The sequence below is a fragment of the Chiloscyllium plagiosum genome, unplaced genomic scaffold (assembly GCF_037043375.1).
Source record: "Chiloscyllium plagiosum isolate Xiang-an unplaced genomic scaffold, Cpla_swu_hap1 HiC_scaffold_16, whole genome shotgun sequence".
NCBI classification, from domain to species: domain Eukaryota; kingdom Metazoa; phylum Chordata; class Chondrichthyes; order Orectolobiformes; family Hemiscylliidae; genus Chiloscyllium; species Chiloscyllium plagiosum.
This window is the reverse complement of record NW_028270154.1, coordinates 12,758,040-12,773,855: the sequence shown is the minus strand read 5'-3', so window position 1 is coordinate 12,773,855 and position 15,816 is coordinate 12,758,040. Positions and strand designations below refer to the sequence as shown.

At 45.1% G+C, this 15,816-nt stretch overlaps 1 protein-coding gene across 2 annotated transcripts; it reads right to left on the bottom strand.

The window, feature by feature from the left end:
• Positions 1–3,961: 3,961 nt before the first annotated feature.
• LOC122556882 (transmembrane O-methyltransferase homolog) lies at positions 3,962–14,571 on the bottom strand. Of its 2 annotated transcripts, none has more exons than XM_043704140.2 (4): positions 14,281–14,571; positions 6,309–6,575; positions 4,960–5,156; positions 3,962–4,479 (listed from the first exon to the last, which is right to left on the bottom strand). In XM_043704140.2, the coding sequence occupies exons 2-4, from the start codon at positions 6,568–6,570 to the stop codon at positions 4,144–4,146; spliced, it is 795 nt and encodes a 264-aa protein (XP_043560075.1). In that variant the 5' UTR covers positions 6,571–6,575; positions 14,281–14,571; the 3' UTR covers positions 3,962–4,143. The 2 variants fall into 2 exon arrangements, with proteins under 2 accessions (XP_043560075.1, XP_087851161.1); XM_087995035.1 differs by lacking the exon at positions 14,281–14,571 and adding an exon at positions 13,515–13,603.
• Positions 14,572–15,816: the final 1,245 nt, after the last annotated feature.

The window sequence follows — 15,816 nt, the reverse complement described above, 5'->3', positions numbered from 1 at the left end:
CCCTATTTAATGATTTTTCCCTGGCCCAATGATCATGGTGTTTTTATATATTTGTATGTTTCTTCCTTTTATTGCTTGAACTGCCTAATGTATATTTTGTGCTTTTACAATAAAATTTGTAAACCTTTTTTGAGTAATTAAACTGTGACAACTGTTTTCTTGGAATATGGAAATTGCAGTAAATATTTGAAGATATTACCTCCATTCTGGTATCTTGACCAAGTGACTCGTCTTTGCCTGAAAGTTTTGGCAGGCTACTCAACTCTGGTAGCATCACAGTTAACATTAACTGTGTAACATGTAACATGGAGAAATCAGACAAGTCCAGGAAACTATTGCTCAGTGAGCTTTTATAGCAATGACATTAAGCTGATAGCATCCAAAAGAAAACAATCTGGAGACTGAAAATATAATTGTCAGCAGAACTTTCATAGGGATGTTCATGCTTGACCAAGCTTATTGAACTCCTGGTAATGCAAAGGGTAGATAAGGTTCACTGGCCAAAGTTGACATTAACATGTCCAGGCAGAGAGCTGTGGAGTGTCCAGTTGTCTTTAATTATCATGTCTATGGCTGTGTACATTGAGATGGAACATGTGATGTCCAAGATCGAGGCATTGAGACCAGCAGGCACTGGAGGGGCTAGAGTGGCAATTTGATTTGGTAAGTTTCCATTGTGGTTCTACTGGTTACCATTAACTGTTTGATTCTGTTCTTTGCAGTGCACCACCAGGGGCTGTCTAAAATGTTAGTTTGTTATTTTGAGAGTTAACAAAGATAATGAAGCAGACTTTGAAAAGGATTTTATTTAGTTAATGTATTGTAGACCCCATGAATTGGGATCAGACAGCCAGTTGAATGTCTATAAAAGTAAAAGCAGTGTGTAGGATTCCCAGTCACTATTCAGACTGGCAAAAGGTGGATACCGGTGTTTCAAAAGGACTGATGCTGGGACAAAAACAGAGTTGCAGATGCTGGAAATCTGAAACCGAAGCAAATTGCTGGAGAAACGCAACAGGTCTGGCAGCATCTCAACATTTTGGATCCAGTGACCCTTTGGAGCTGATTGTGGCTAGGAAAAGATGTGCTGGAAGGGAGGGAAGCTTTTTTTTTAACAAGGTGGAGGCAGACCCCAGAGCGGAAACGGCAATTGGACAGACAAAGGAATGGATAATGATGAGCTGAGGAGAAACAAAACGGGGGACTGTGTAAATGGTTGTGGTGAAAGCAGCCTACATGATAATGATGACAAGGCATGAAAAGCATTTCCTGACTTCTGGCCTCACCCATTCTCTCCCATCCCACAACAGTGACAGGGAACCCAATCCTCACTTACCATCCCACCAGCATCCACATCCAAAGGATTGTTAGTTGCAATTTCCACCACCTCCAATGGGATGCCACCACCAGACACACATTCCCCTTGCCTCCCCTTCCCTTGTCAGGCTTCTGCAAGGACCAGTCCCTCTGGAACACCTTGGTGTACTCCTCCTCTACTCCCAACATCTCCCCACAGCGACTTCTGCAACAGCAGAAGCTGTCACATCTATCTGTATACTTTCTCCCTCCTCACTTTCCAAGGTCCCAGACACTTCCAGTTGAAGGAGCAATTTATCTGCACTTCAATCAATCTAGTTTCCTCTATTTACTGCTCACAATGCTGTCTCCTCTACGTTGGAGAGACAAAGCACAGACTGGGCAACCACTTTTGCAGAACACCCATGTTCTATCAGTAAAAATGACCCCGAGTTTCCAGTTGTCTGTCACTTCAACACACCATCCTGTTCCCTACTCAGCATCTGCTTTTGGCCTGCTGCAGTGCTCCAGTGAAGCTCCATGCCAGTTGGAAGAACAGCACCTCATTTTCCATTTTGAACTCAGTATAGACTCCTGAAAGTTGCAAACTTTTAGGGCCTGAACGCTTCCAATGTCCTCAACCTACACCCACATCACTGGCCTTGTTATGTCATGAGCTGTTTTCAAATGATCATCAGTAGCAACTTTTCTTGCTCCCTGGCTACCATTACCCATTCCTTACTTGGCCTAACTGGGGATGTTCTTGCACTCTCATTCGCACCAACTATTGTATACTAACCAGCAACTCCACTCCCACCACCACACTATGCAATTAAAGGGTCACTGGACCCAAAAACGTTGACTCCACAGATGCTGCCGAGCCTCCTGAGTTCATCCAGCAATTTCTGTTTTTGTTTCGGCAGTATATATATAGTACTGTGGGTCTTGAGCATATGTAGCCGGGACTGAATTAGATTTTCTTAACAAAATGTCATTAGTGAATCAACAGTCAATGATAGCTTCATGGTCACCATTACTGAGAGTGATAGACAATTTGAATTTAAATTCTACCAGCTGTAGGAGTAGGATTTGAACAACCCACAATCCCAGATCAAATATTCGTAGACTGAACCTCCTTATTACAGGCCCAATGATGTTACAGTCTCCCCAATGATGGATTTGTTACAATCTTGTATTTATGTAATTTTAACCAAGATACTATACAAGCTTAAATGACTTCTTTGCCTTTCAGTTCATTCCCTCCCAGCTTTTACTTGCACTTTCTTCAGCCCTGTGAACAGAATTGCCATTTCAGTGATTTGTGTTTCTGCAACTCCAAATCACTCTGCGTCTCTACCCTATTTAGATCCTTATTTCCCAGCAAGTATGCTGGTTCCTTATTCCACCAACCAAAATCTACTATCTCACTTATGTTGAAATTCATTTACAAATTAGTCATTCCACAATTTTATTTGCACCCTGTATGTTGTCACAATCGTCCATTGTATGGATGCCTTTATAAATTTTCAGATAATGCTGATTTTCAAGTTGTATTCCTAATGAATCCAAATTGTTATGCAAATTGAAAACAGTTGTCCTAGCAGCAGAAACAAAAAGAAATTGCTGGAGAAACTCAGCAGGTCTGATAGCGTCTGTGGAAAGAAAGTAGAGTTAATGTTTTGGGTCTGGTGACCTTTCTTCAGAACTTGCCAGTGTCTCCCACATCCTAGGAAAGAGTTTTTGTTTTTTAAAAACCCATTCTTGAGACTGAGAATGGGCCTTGCTTGTTTTGGTCCTGTTGTTATGGAAATGTGAGTAGGAAGGTATTGGGATGAAGACAGAATCCAGTTTGCCTGGAAGAAGCTGAGTGGTGAAGGATGTTTTCTAAAAATTTGTCCACAGGATGCGAGCACTTACTGCCCATCTCTAATTACCCAGAGAGTCAGACCAGTCTGGAGTGGTCAGACCAGTCTGGAGTGGTCAGACCAGTCTGGAGTGGTCAGACCAGTCTGGAGTCATCAGACCAGGTAATCACTGCACATTCCTCTATGAAAGATGTTCATGAATCAGATGGATCTTTTACAACAGTCAGCTATGGTCACATTGTCTCCATTAAGGCAATTCTTTACTCCAGATTTCATTGAATTTAAATTTTACCCTTGTGTGGGATTCAAACCCTTGCAACATTGGCCTGGGGTTTTTAATTTCTAGTCCAGTGACATTAACATTATGCCACCACCACCTCAGTGAAGTTACTGTAAGTATTAGTTCTCTACATGATGAAGGAGCTGTGCTCCGAAAGCTAGTGCTTCCAAATAAGCCTGTTGGACTATAACCTGGTGTTAAAAACAATAACTGCAGATGCTGGAAACCAGATTCTGGATCAGTGGTGCTGGAAGAGCACAGCAATTCAGGCAGCATCCGAGGAGCTTCGAAATCAACGTTTCGGGCAAAAGCCCTTCATCAGGAATAAAGGCAGAGAGCCTGAAGCGTGGAGAGATAAGCTAGAGGAGGGTATAACCTGGTGTTGTGTGATTTTTAACTTTGTCCACCCCAGTCCAACACCGGCACCTCCACATCATTCTCTGTTGATGCTTGAATAGTGTGTTATTTTGATTTTCAATACATTTAAACTGAGGAATATTATCACTGATAACTACTTGCAAGAACTTCAAAGGTTTTTATTTTGAGATTTACTAGAGTCTGTTGATTGGATAACTTTACACTGCTGGAATTTGTGATTATAATTTTCATTTTACCAAAGAAAGCCATCTCCAAATGAGGAAGACCCACTCAATAAAAACACTGACCGTTTCTCCCAACTCCAGGGAGAGAGTGAGGTACAACTTAGTTTCTTTCTCCATTGTCCTTCAGGAAAACTAACTCTTCCATTCCATCAGCGACGTCCTTCTCATAAGGAGCAGTGCAGGGGTGGAATGCGGTGCGATAGTGAGGGTCACTACGGACCGAACTGAGGAATCCAGCTGCCTCTGAATGAGTTACATTATTGGCCAGAATCACTGAGCCTTTTGACAGCAGCCCCTCCTTCTCCAGCAGACAGAGGTTCCTCAGATAGTCTGCACCCTGCCCCTGGTTCAGAAACACAAAATCGAATGTCTCCACCCTGGGTGATGTCTTGAATCGAGGAATGACCTCAGCAGGAGATCCAGTAACCACTTGGAACTGGGGAGATGAGAGATCTGTCAGAACTGAATGTACAATGAGCCCCCCATGTATTTCAGTGAGAGGGGCTTTGAACAGATGAACACTTGTCAGCTATAAAGGTTCCACTGGATGGGAAGCCAGAGTTGTCAAGGTGCTTGGTTTCTGTGGTTCAGTACATTGCACTTGCCTTTCGATCAGGAAGGCAAGGGTTCAATTCCCATTCCAGCGATCGGAGTATGACACTGCAGTGAGAGAGAACGCTGCACTGACAGAAATGCAAGTTTGATGCCGTTCAAATAAGACCCATGTGTAATGAACAATGAATGAATGAATGTCTTCTTCCATTTCCTGTGTAACAGGCTTGACTGGGCTGAATGGCCTCCTGCCAATGTTCCCTTTCAATGAGAACCATGAGATGGGACAGGGGTATGGGCTTGTGATAGCACCCTCCCCCCCAAACCTAGTACTGGGACTTTAGTAACGGACAACCTTAGTTACCTGCGAGTGTTTCAGTCCTGCCACCAGGATCATTTCCTCAGCCACTTCAGCAGTTTTGGGATCTTGCTCCAAAGTGTACAGCTTCGCTTCGGGTTTGAGGTGCCTTGCAATGCGAATTGCAGAGTAACCACAATTCGTTCCCAGCTCAAGAGCCCTGACTGGGCAAGTACGCTGTACTACTGATTCGAGGATCTGACCTGCAAAACATCAACAGTTACAAACAGCAGCCCGTGATCAGTTTTCCACAGGCCAGAAGGAAGCTCTTTGGCCCATCATGTCTGTGCTGGCATTTTGAAAGAGCTACTCAATTAAACTCACTTTGCATGTTTTTTTTAAGTGGATGACACACACTTACAACCTTCTGCCCCAGTAGATGAATGTTCCAGTGCCACTTCAGAGGCTCTGAGCTCTGGAGATTGACATCCCTGTGCAGTACAGAGGGAGTGCTGCACTGTTAGAAGTGCTGACCTTCAATTCAGATGATAATCTAAGAAGACAGTTGTGGTTTTAGTTTGTGATTGTTTTGTGGAGAACAGCATTCCCTGATCTGACCTTGTCCAATATTTATTCCTCAGTCTGCATCACTGAAACTGGTTTGTGTTATATTTCTGTACCTGGCAGTTTGCAGTGCACACATCAGCTGATTTTTTATGCACTTTATAACTGTGGCCATCTTTATGCGGGAAAGTGGAATAAATATGAGGCAGAGGAAGATACAAAACTATGGAGAGACAGTCGGGTAGTGGAATTAGTTTTAGAATTAATACAGGTCTTGTGGATGGGAGTGGGATTAGTTTTGTGATTCACAGGGAGAGTGCAGTAGGATTAGTTTTTGGGATTGATACAAAACTATAGGGAGAGTGTGGGATTAATTTAATGATTCATATAGATCCATGGGGAGAGGGTAGGATTAGTTTTGGGATTGACACATGGCTAAGGGGAGAATAGGGCAGTTTCATTAATTATGGAATTGATGCATGGCTATAGGGCAATGGAATTAGTTTGGTACAGATACGAGGCTACAGGGAGGGTGTGGAGCAGTGGGATCAATTTTAGAATTTATGTAGGGCTATGTGACAATGAGATTAGTTTGGATTTGATACAAGGCTTTGTGGACAGTGTGGGGCAGTGGGATTAGTTTGGGAAGAATGTGAGGTAGTGGAATAAATTTTGGAATTGATATAGAGCTACATGGCAGTGGGATTAATACAAGGCTATAAGGACAGTGTGAGGCAGTGGAATTGTTTTGGGATAGGATGGGCTGGATGTCCTGAATAGCTTTTATGACCCTTTCATCCTCTAGGATAGTCGGGAGGTTTTGATACAGTGAATAAGTGAGTGGACTCCACCTTTTTCTGGCCCGGTGCTGGTCACACACTCGTATTTGCCACACCACTCGTCCAATGTGTTTAGTACACTCTCGGGCTTCCCGTGCGTCGAGTTGGTCAAAACATAACGGAATGCCCGTTCTTCCGGGGAGATCCCGGTCAAACAGGTCCTCAACCAGCCCAGGAATCGGTGACGGTAGAAGCGGATCAGCCGGTGGTGATATCGGTTCGCTAGAGCAGTGCAGACGGGCACTAGGACTGCAGCCAGAACAGGAAGCCACATCTTAGCTGAGAGAGGCAGGATACATGAAGTGTTATTAATCTCTGCGGAAACTCAACATCCTGCAGCAATTACTCCTGAAACCATTTTCTGCTCAAGGTATCTGTTGCTGCTCCGTCAGTGGAACTCTCGCCCCCTAGGTCGCAAAGCAGCCATTCCTGTGTATATTGCATATGTGAAAGCGGTTCTGTTTAGAACGTAGAATATGGGCTACAGAGGGAAGTCGGTGTGTATATCCATGGATTCTTGAAGGCAGCAGGACTAGTAGATAAAGTGGTTAAGAAGGTATGGGGATACTTGCCTTTATTGGTTAAGGCACTGAGGAAGGAGTTATGATGGAGCTGTATACCGTATAATGTTAGGACACAGCTGGATTTCTGTGTGCACTTCTGGTCACCACACTACAGGAAGGATGTGATTGTATTGGAGGGAGTGTAGTAGAGATTCACCAGGATGTGGCCTGGCCTGGAACAATTCAACTATGAACAGAGATTAGCTAGGCTGATGTCACTATCCTTGAGAGTGGAGAAGGTGGGGTGACTTGATTGTGGCATACAGAGTTATGAGGGGCTTAGATAGGGAGGATGTTTTACCCTCATCAAGGGGTCAGTAACCACACTGCTCCGTTTTAAGGTAGGGAGCAGGAGATTTAGAGGGGATTTGAGGAAATATCTTTTCACCCAACATGTTATCTGTAACTTGCTGCATATAAGGGGACTAGAGGCAGGAACCCTCAAGACATTTAAGAAGTAATCAGATATGCACTTGAAACACCATATCATACAGGACTATGGGCTAACTGCTAGAAATTGTGATTTGAATAGATAGATGTTATTGACTACAACAGACAGAATTAGCCAAACTGTCTGTATAGTGTAAAACTTTTATGATGCTATGTGTTATGACATACCTCTCAAGAAAATGGGACTTGAATCTGGACCTTTTGGTTCAGAGATAGGGACACTAACACTGTACTACACCAACCGGTCACTCATAGGTAAAGATCAAGGTAGTCTGTCCCAAGGTCAGTACTGAGGGACTGCTTCATTGTTGATTTGGTTTGATTGTTGTCACATGTACCTCAGTACAGTGAAAAGTTTTGTTTTGTGAGCAGTACAGATAGATCATAACATACAAGGATATACAGATCATAGGGTGTTTAGTCAGAGCGAGGCATTCAAGGTTACAGCTAAACAAGATGTGCACAAAAGCATGATCAACATTAGATTTGAAATTAAAGAGGTCCATTCAACAGTCTAACGGGGGGGGGGGGAGGAATGGACAGTACTGAGGGAGTGCTGCACTGTCGGTTGGTCAGAAATGAGGAGGTGCTGCACTGTTGGAGGGCCAGTACTGAGGGAGTGCTGCACTGTCGGTTCGTCAGAAATGAGGAGGTGCTGCACTGTCGGAGGGCCAGTACTGAGGGAGTGCTGCACTGTCGGTTCGTCAGAAATGAGGAGGTGCTGCACTGTTGGAGGGCCAGTATTAAGGGAGTGCTGCACTGTCGGAGGGCCAGTTCTGAGGGAGTGCTGCATTGTCGGAGGGTCTGTCTATTCGGTGAAGCATTGAGCTCAGGCCTCTCAAAAGGATATCATACCACATTTGCTAAACTGTGGATCATGACCCCACTGAGCCGACAATGGATACTAAGAAGCTCAGATTGCCTTTGGTTAGGTGTGAATCTGCTTTAAATCCTGGTATCCTGGCAGCAAAAAAAATGTCAGTGAAAAGATTTTTTTCATTTCTTTCATGGGAACCCTGCCTTTACATTAACATCCAAATATTTCACCCCTGTTCCCCCACATTCAGCCCTAGCCAAGAATAAAGCTTCCCCAACCTCCATCTGCTCAAATAAGAGGCATTAAAAGGGACCAAGAAAATATTTTGTACTGAAATAAATTATTCCATTTTGAGGAAGAACAGAAATGTTGCTTTGCGGTGTTCTTGAATTTGATTCAGTTTCAGTCACTATGCTACAAATCCTTGAAGTGCTGAAATATGAAAATCTAAAACACTAATATCAACTATATAACATTATTGTACCGCAAAGGGTTCATAAGAAACTTGAGCCAATAAACAAATACATTGTCACTCCCTTCATAGTAGAAGACACAAGCAATATTAAAATAATGAGGATCCAAGTTGCAAGATAAAGAGGCATGTCAGGTCCTTACCCTGAATAGTGATAAGAATATTCACAGAGTAGTCTGTCAACCTTTACTCTCCAGCTGGCTGGGAATTTGTCCTGTCTGGGATCGTTCAGGTTTGGAATCCAATTGAATTGCCGTGCTTGTTAGCACTGAAACCCCTTCTGGCTGCAAACCTTCAGCTCAAAGCAGCATCAGGTGCAGCTGACAGCTAGTGTCAGTACTTGAAACAAGATAATCTGCCAATTCCAACTGCACTCACTATGCAGTCTTTCACTGACAGAGCCAGAAATTGAGGAGAAAATGAGGGCTGCAGATGCTGGAGATCAGAGCTGAAAATGTGTTGCTGGAAAAGCGCGGCAGGTCAGGCAGCATCCAAGGAACAGGAGAATCGACGTTTCGGGCATAAGCCCTTCTTCAGGAATGAGGAAAATGTGTCCAGCAGGCTAATATAAAAGATAGGGAGGAGGGACTTGGGGGAGGGGCTTTGGAAATGCGATAGGTGGAGGGAGGTCAAGGTGAGGGTGATAGGCCGGAGTGGGGTGGGGGCGGAGAGGTCAGGAAGATGATTGCAGGTTAGGAACGCGGTGCTGAGTTCGAAGGATTTGACTGAGACAAGGTGGGGGAGGGGAAATGAGGAAACTGGAGAAATCGGAGTTCATCCCTTGTGGTTGGAGGGTTCCAAGGCAGAAGCTGAGGTGCTCTTCCTCCAACCGTCGTGTTGCCATGGTCTGGCGATGGAGGAGTCCAAGGACCTGCATGTCCTTGGTGGAGTGGGAGGGGGAGTTAAAGTGTTCGGCTACGGGGTGGTTGGGTTGGTTGGTCCGGGTGTCCCAGAGGTGTTCTCTGAAATGTTCCGCAAGTAGGCGGCCTATCTCCCCAACATAGAGGAGGCCACATCGGGTGCAGCGGATGCAATAGATGATGTGTGTGGAGGTGCAGGTGAATTTGTGGCGGATATGGAAGTGTCCCTTGGGGCCTTGGAGGGAAGTAGGGGGGGAGGTGTGGGCGCAAGTTTTGCATTTCTTGTGGTTGCAGGGGAAGGTGCCGGGAGTGGAGGTTGGGTTGGTGGGGGTGTGGACCTGACGAGGGAGTCACGGAGGGAGTGGTCTTTTTGGAACGCTGATAGGGGAGGGGAGGGAAATATATCACTGGTGGTGGGGTCCGTTTGGAGGTGGCGGAAATGACGGCGGATGATACGTTGTACATGGAGGTTGGTGGGGTGGTAGGTGAGAACAAGTGGGGTTCTGTCCTGGTGGCGGTTGGAGGGGCGGGGCTCAAGGGCGGAGGAGCGGGAAGTGGAAGAGATGTGGTGGAGGGCATCGTCGACTACATCTGGCGGGAAATTGCGGTCCTTGAAGAAGAAGGCCATCTGGGTTGTACGGTTTTGGAACTGGTCCTCCTGGGAGCAGATGCGGCGGAGACGAAGGAATTGGGAGAATGGGATGGCGGTTTTACAGGGGGCAGGGTGGGAGGAGGTGTAGTCTAGGTAGCTGTGGGAGTGGGTTGGTTTATAGTAAATGTCCGTGTCGATTCGGTCACCCGAGATAGAAATGGAAAGGTCTAGGAAGGGGAGGGAGGAATCTGAGACGGTCCAGGTGAATTTGAGGTCGGGATGGAAGGTATTGGTAAAGTGGATGAACTGTTCAAGCTCCTCTTGGGAGCACGAGGCAACGCCGATACAGTCAGCGATGTAGCGGAGGAAAAGGTGGGGCGTGGTGCCAGTGTAGCTGCAGAAGATGGACTGTTCCACATATCCTATGAAGAGGCAGGCATAGCTGGGGCCCAGAAGGGTACCCATGGCTACTCCTTTGGTTTGGAGGAAGTGGGAGGATTGGAAAGAGAAGTTGTTCAGGGTGAGGACCAGTTCAGTCAGACGAAGGAAGGTGTCAGTAGAAGGGTACTGGTTGGTACGGCGGGAAAGGAAGAAGCGGAGGGCTTTAAGTCCTTCATGATGGGGGATGGAGGTGTACAGGGACTGGATGTCCATGGTGAAGATAAGGCGTTGGGGACCTAGGAAGCGAAAATTATGGAGGAAATGGAGGGCGTGGGTGGTGTCCCGAACGTAGGTGGGGATTTCTTGGACTAAGGGGGACAGGACCGTGTCGAGGTATGCAGCGATGAGTTCGGTGGGGCAGGAGCAGGCTGAGACAATGGGTCGGCCGGGGCAGTCAGGTTTGTGGATTTTGGGCAGGAGGTAGAAACGGGCGGTGCGGGGTTGTGGGACTATGAGGTGGGAGGCGGTGGATGGGAGATCCCTTGAGGTGATGAGGTTCTGGATGGTCTGGGAGATGATGGTTTAGTGGTGGGAGGTGGGGTCATGGTCAAGGGGGCAGTAGGAGGAGGTGTCCGCAAGCTGGCGTTTAGCCTCAGCGGTGTAAAGGTCAGTGCGCCAAACTACTACCGCGCCTCCCTTGTCTGCCGGTTTGATGGTGAGGTTGGGGTTGGAACAGAGGGAGTGGAGGGCTGCACATTCCGAGGGTGAGAGGTTGGAGTGGGTGAGAGGGGTGGAGAGGTCTGGGCAAGGAGAAGGCCATTCAACCCCTCAGGTCTGTTCAAACATTTTATTGGATCATAGCTGATCTGTAACTTATATCTATTTACCCACATTTGCTCCATTTTTCTTAATATCCTGGCTGAGCTATAATCCACTTCAGTCATAAATGCCATAATGGAGCCCCAGCATTCGCAGCTTTCTCAAAACAGAGTTCCAGATTTTCGCCATTGTGTTCAGAATTCTCTTCTCTCAGGAATAGTGGGGGCTAGGTCATTGAATATGTTCAATGCTGAGTTAGACAGATTATTGATTTGATTAGATTAGCTCAGATTAGATTACTTACAGTGTGGAAACAGGCCCTTCGGCCCAACAAGTCCACACCGACCCGCTGAAGCGCACCGACCCAGACCCATTCCCCTACATTTACCCCTGCACCTAACACTTCGGGCAATTTAGCATGGCCAATTCACCTGGCCTGCACATCTTTGGACTGTGGGAGGAAACCGGAGCACCCGGAGGAAACCCACGCAGGCACAGGGAGAATGTGCAAACTCCACACATTCATGTCGCCTGAGGTGGGAATTGAACCCAGGTCTTTGGCGCTGTGAGGCAGCAGTGCTAACCACTGTGCCTCACTTTGATAGACAGGAGAGTCAAGGGATATGCGTAGTGAGGAGGGCTGGTGGTATGGTAGACAGTAATGTGTTGTTGAGGCCAAATCAGCTCATCCATGATTTTGTCAATGGTGAAGCAAGGTCAAGGGGCTGAATGGTGCCTTTCTGCCCCTATTTCTTGTGTGTGCTTGAGAACCTTGGTCCATCTTGATCCCTGGCTAATATGTCTATGTGTAATGGTCAGTGAAACTCACAAGCTTTGATGGCAAGGAGATTGTTGATCTCATATGGCATCACATCCAAACCTAGCCTCTGTGCACACTCCACTGCAAGCAAGGACACCTTGGTATCTGACCAGAGAGGTCAAACCAACAACAACTTGGACTTATAGAGCACCTTTCACACACTGAAGTCACTCCAGGCACTTCACAGGAGGAAAACAAAATTTGACTCTGACAGGCAATCAAAATCTGATTGGTCAGAGATCATTTTAAATAAACATCTTAAAAGAGGAAAGAGGTGGAGAGATTTAAGAAGGAGATTCTTAAATTATGTCCCCTAGTTTTTAGCATAATGTTACAAATAAGATGTCTCCCTCTTAAGACAGAGATGAGGAGAAATATTTTCTCTCAGACATTTGATGGACTGTGGAATTCTCTTCTTCAGCAGGAACAGAAGGCTGGTCTTGAAATTTATCCAAGGTTGAGTTAGATAGGTTTCAATAATCAAGGGAGTCAAGTGTTATGGAGGTTAGACAGCAGGTTGTGCTTAGACCACAACCTGATCAACCACGATCTTATTGAATGGTGGAGCAGGTTTGAACAGCAACATGAACTATTTCTGCTCTTTTTCTTTACAGGAGCCAGACAGTTGAAATTGCAGGGCATTGATGAAATCACATCTTGAATACAGTGTGCAGTTTTGGTCTCCCTACTTGCCCTTCAGCTGAACATGACACGAAGTTAAATTATTGCCTTCTGCCTGTCCTTGGTCCATATCCTTCCATTCCTTGCATATTTATGTACTTATCTAAAAGTCAATTAAATGCCCCTATGTATCTGCCTCCACCACTACCCCGGCAGTGTGTTCCAAACTCCTCCCACTTTCTGTGTAAGGGTCAATTTAATTGAAATGTATAAGATCGTGAATGGTATTTACAAGGGGGACGAAGAAAGGATGTTTCCTCTTGTAGGTCAGTCCAAACTTCAGGGGCACTGTTTTAACATTAGGGGTTGCCCTTTCAGGGCAGAACTGAGGAGAATTGTTTTTATCACAGAAGGTTGTGTGACTTTGAAACTTTCTATCTCAGAGGTTGATGGAGGTCAGGTTATTGAAGATTTTTAAGACAGAGTTGGATAGATTCTTGTTACACAGGGGAATCAAAAGTTATTGGGAGTAGATCAGAACATGAAATTTGAAACAAAGATTAGCCATGATCTTATTGAATGGTAGAGAAGTATGGAGGGACTGAAAGGTTTACTTCTGTTCTTTTCTCGATACAGTAGCCAATCTCAGAGCAATTAAAAAATTAGGGTTGCATAAGAATTCAGAACTGGTCAAGTGCTGAGGTCTCAGAAGGCAGTAGAGTAGGAAGATGTGACAAAGGCCAGGAGGGTCAGGAACATGAAAGGTAATTGAACACGAAGGTTTTTTTTGTAGTTGCAGGATTTAAAGCTTTCCTGGGTTTACCATGATCCAGAAGAGAGAGAGATGCGAGGTTGCCGAGGTGAAGACTCAGTAAGACTTGCAGAGTTTCTCTTCTGCAGATACTGATGGAGGCCAGTTTGTGAATGAAGTGTGCGCATGCACCACAGCGAGAGGGCTGATTCACCATCGCGCTGCACTCTGGGATATGACGTCCGCCATTAACACAGCTGGTCATGCCATACAGCAAACATTTCCCCCCCTTTCGATACTGACCATCCGACCGGCGCACCAACTGGATGCATCGGGCTGGAATCTTTCTACATTAAATACTTCAATGCAATTCTAAATAAATAATTTATACGTTTTATTCTATTTAAATACATTTTAATTAAAAAAAACACAACCCTGTCAGTAGCACATACAACAACTGGCCGCAGAAGCAATTCCAACATTTTAATAAACTTGCCGGGTAAGATATCAGTTTGACTGGAAGAGATTTGACGGGATGCCCACTTCTGACATGATCACCATTTAAAGAAAACGTTGAGGAACACAGGGCAAGAGAAAGCCATTCAGCCTGTGGAGCCTGTTCCGACATTCAATGAGATCATGGCTGATCTATAGCTTAACTCCATATACCATGAACCATATACCAACTCATGGACTTTGGCCCATATTCTTCAGTACCTTTGCTTAGCAAAAACAAACGATCTCCATTGTTAAATTAACAACTGATGTATCAGCCTCTTAGCAAATCCCGAGTCATAATATTAAAATTTTAATTTAAAAAATTAAAAGTTAAACATACCGTTTAGGTCCGGTTGCTAAGGGAGCCCACTCAGACGGAAGAGCCATACAACGTGACAGACCGGAAGACTTGTCAAGTTAAAAATGTTCCGGAAACGTCAGGCGCCCTCCAGCAGAAAGTGGCGGAATAAACTTGTGCCTTCACGGCAAATTGCGATTTTAAATTATTCTATGAACTTTCCAAAAGAAACTTCAACTTCCAGCGGCAAAAGTATAATATTGCTAATCAGTACAGAAGTTATCAGGCTTGTCAAGTTAAAAATGTTCCGGGTATATCAGGCGCCCTTCAGCCGAAGGTGGTGGAAATAAATCACAGAATTGTTAGTGCGGTGCAGGAGGAGGCTATTCCGCCCACTGCGTCTGCATCGGCTCTTCGCGTTTCAACCCCGCGCCAGTCTTCTGCCATTTCCCTCTGACCCTACATATTGTTTCTATTTAAATAATCATCCAATACCCTCTTGAATGCCTCCGCCCACACTTCTCGACAGCGTATTCCAAACTCTAATTACAAACTTGAGAACTTTCTACTCAAATTGCATTTGCTTCTTTAATAACTTTCGTTTCTTTATAACTGTGCCCTCTGGTTCTTGATCCTTTTATGATTGCCCCCAAAAATAATACTACCACTGTTGCAGGCAGTGCGTTCCACGCCCCTACTACTCTGAGTAAAGAAACTACCTCTGACATCTGTCCTATATCTATCACCCCTCAATTTAAAGTTATATTCCCTCATGCTAGCCATTGCCATCCGAGGAAAAATGCTCTCACTGTCCAACCTGATCTAACCCTCTGATGGTCTCATATGTCTCAATTAAGTCACCTTTTAACCTCCCCCTCTCTGATGAAAACAGCCTCAAGTCCCTCAGCCATTTCTTGGAAGACCTTCCCTCCATACCAGACAACATCCCAGTAAATCTGAACCCTTTCCAAAGCTTCCACATCCTTCCTATAATGTGGTGACCAGAACTGTACGCAATACCTCAAATGTGGCCGCATCACAGTTTTGTACAGCTGCAGCATGATCTCATGGTTCCGAAACTCTGTCTCTCTACCAATAAAAACTAACACACCATATGCCTTCTTAACAAACCCATCAACCTGGGTGGCAACTTTCAAAGATCTATGCACCTGGACACAGAGGTCTCTCTGCTCATCTATACTACCAAGAATCTTACCATTAGCCCAGTACTCTGCATTCCTTTACTCCTTCCAAAGTGAATCACCTCTCACTTTTCCACATTAAACTCCATTTGCCATCTCTCAGTCCAGCTCTGCAGCTTATCTATGTCTCTCTGTAACCTACAACATCCTTCGTCACTATCCACAACTCTACCAACCTTAGTGTCATCTGCAAATTTACTAACTCATCCTTCTATGCCGTCATTCAGGTCATTTACAAATATGACTAACAACAGTGGATCCAAAACAGATCCTTGCAGTACCCCACTAGTAACTGAATTCCAGCATGAATATTTCCCATCAACCACGACCCTCTGTTTTCTTTGAGCTAGCAATTTCTGATCCAAACAGCTAAATT

Excerpts from the sequence above, each read along its gene's own strand:
- LOC122556882 (XM_043704140.2), bottom strand. The coding sequence starts at position 6,570 with ATGTGGCTTCCTGTTCTGGCTGCAGTCCTAGTGCCCGTCTGCACTGCT. Across the intron at positions 5,157-6,308 it reads CAGCACCGGGCCAGAAAAAG|GTCAGATCCTCGAATCAGTA; the intron begins GTGGAGTCCACT and ends GATGTTTTGCAG. Across the intron at positions 4,480-4,959 it reads CAGGACTGAAACACTCGCAG|TTCCAAGTGGTTACTGGATC; the intron begins GTAACTAAGGTT and ends TCATCTCCCCAG.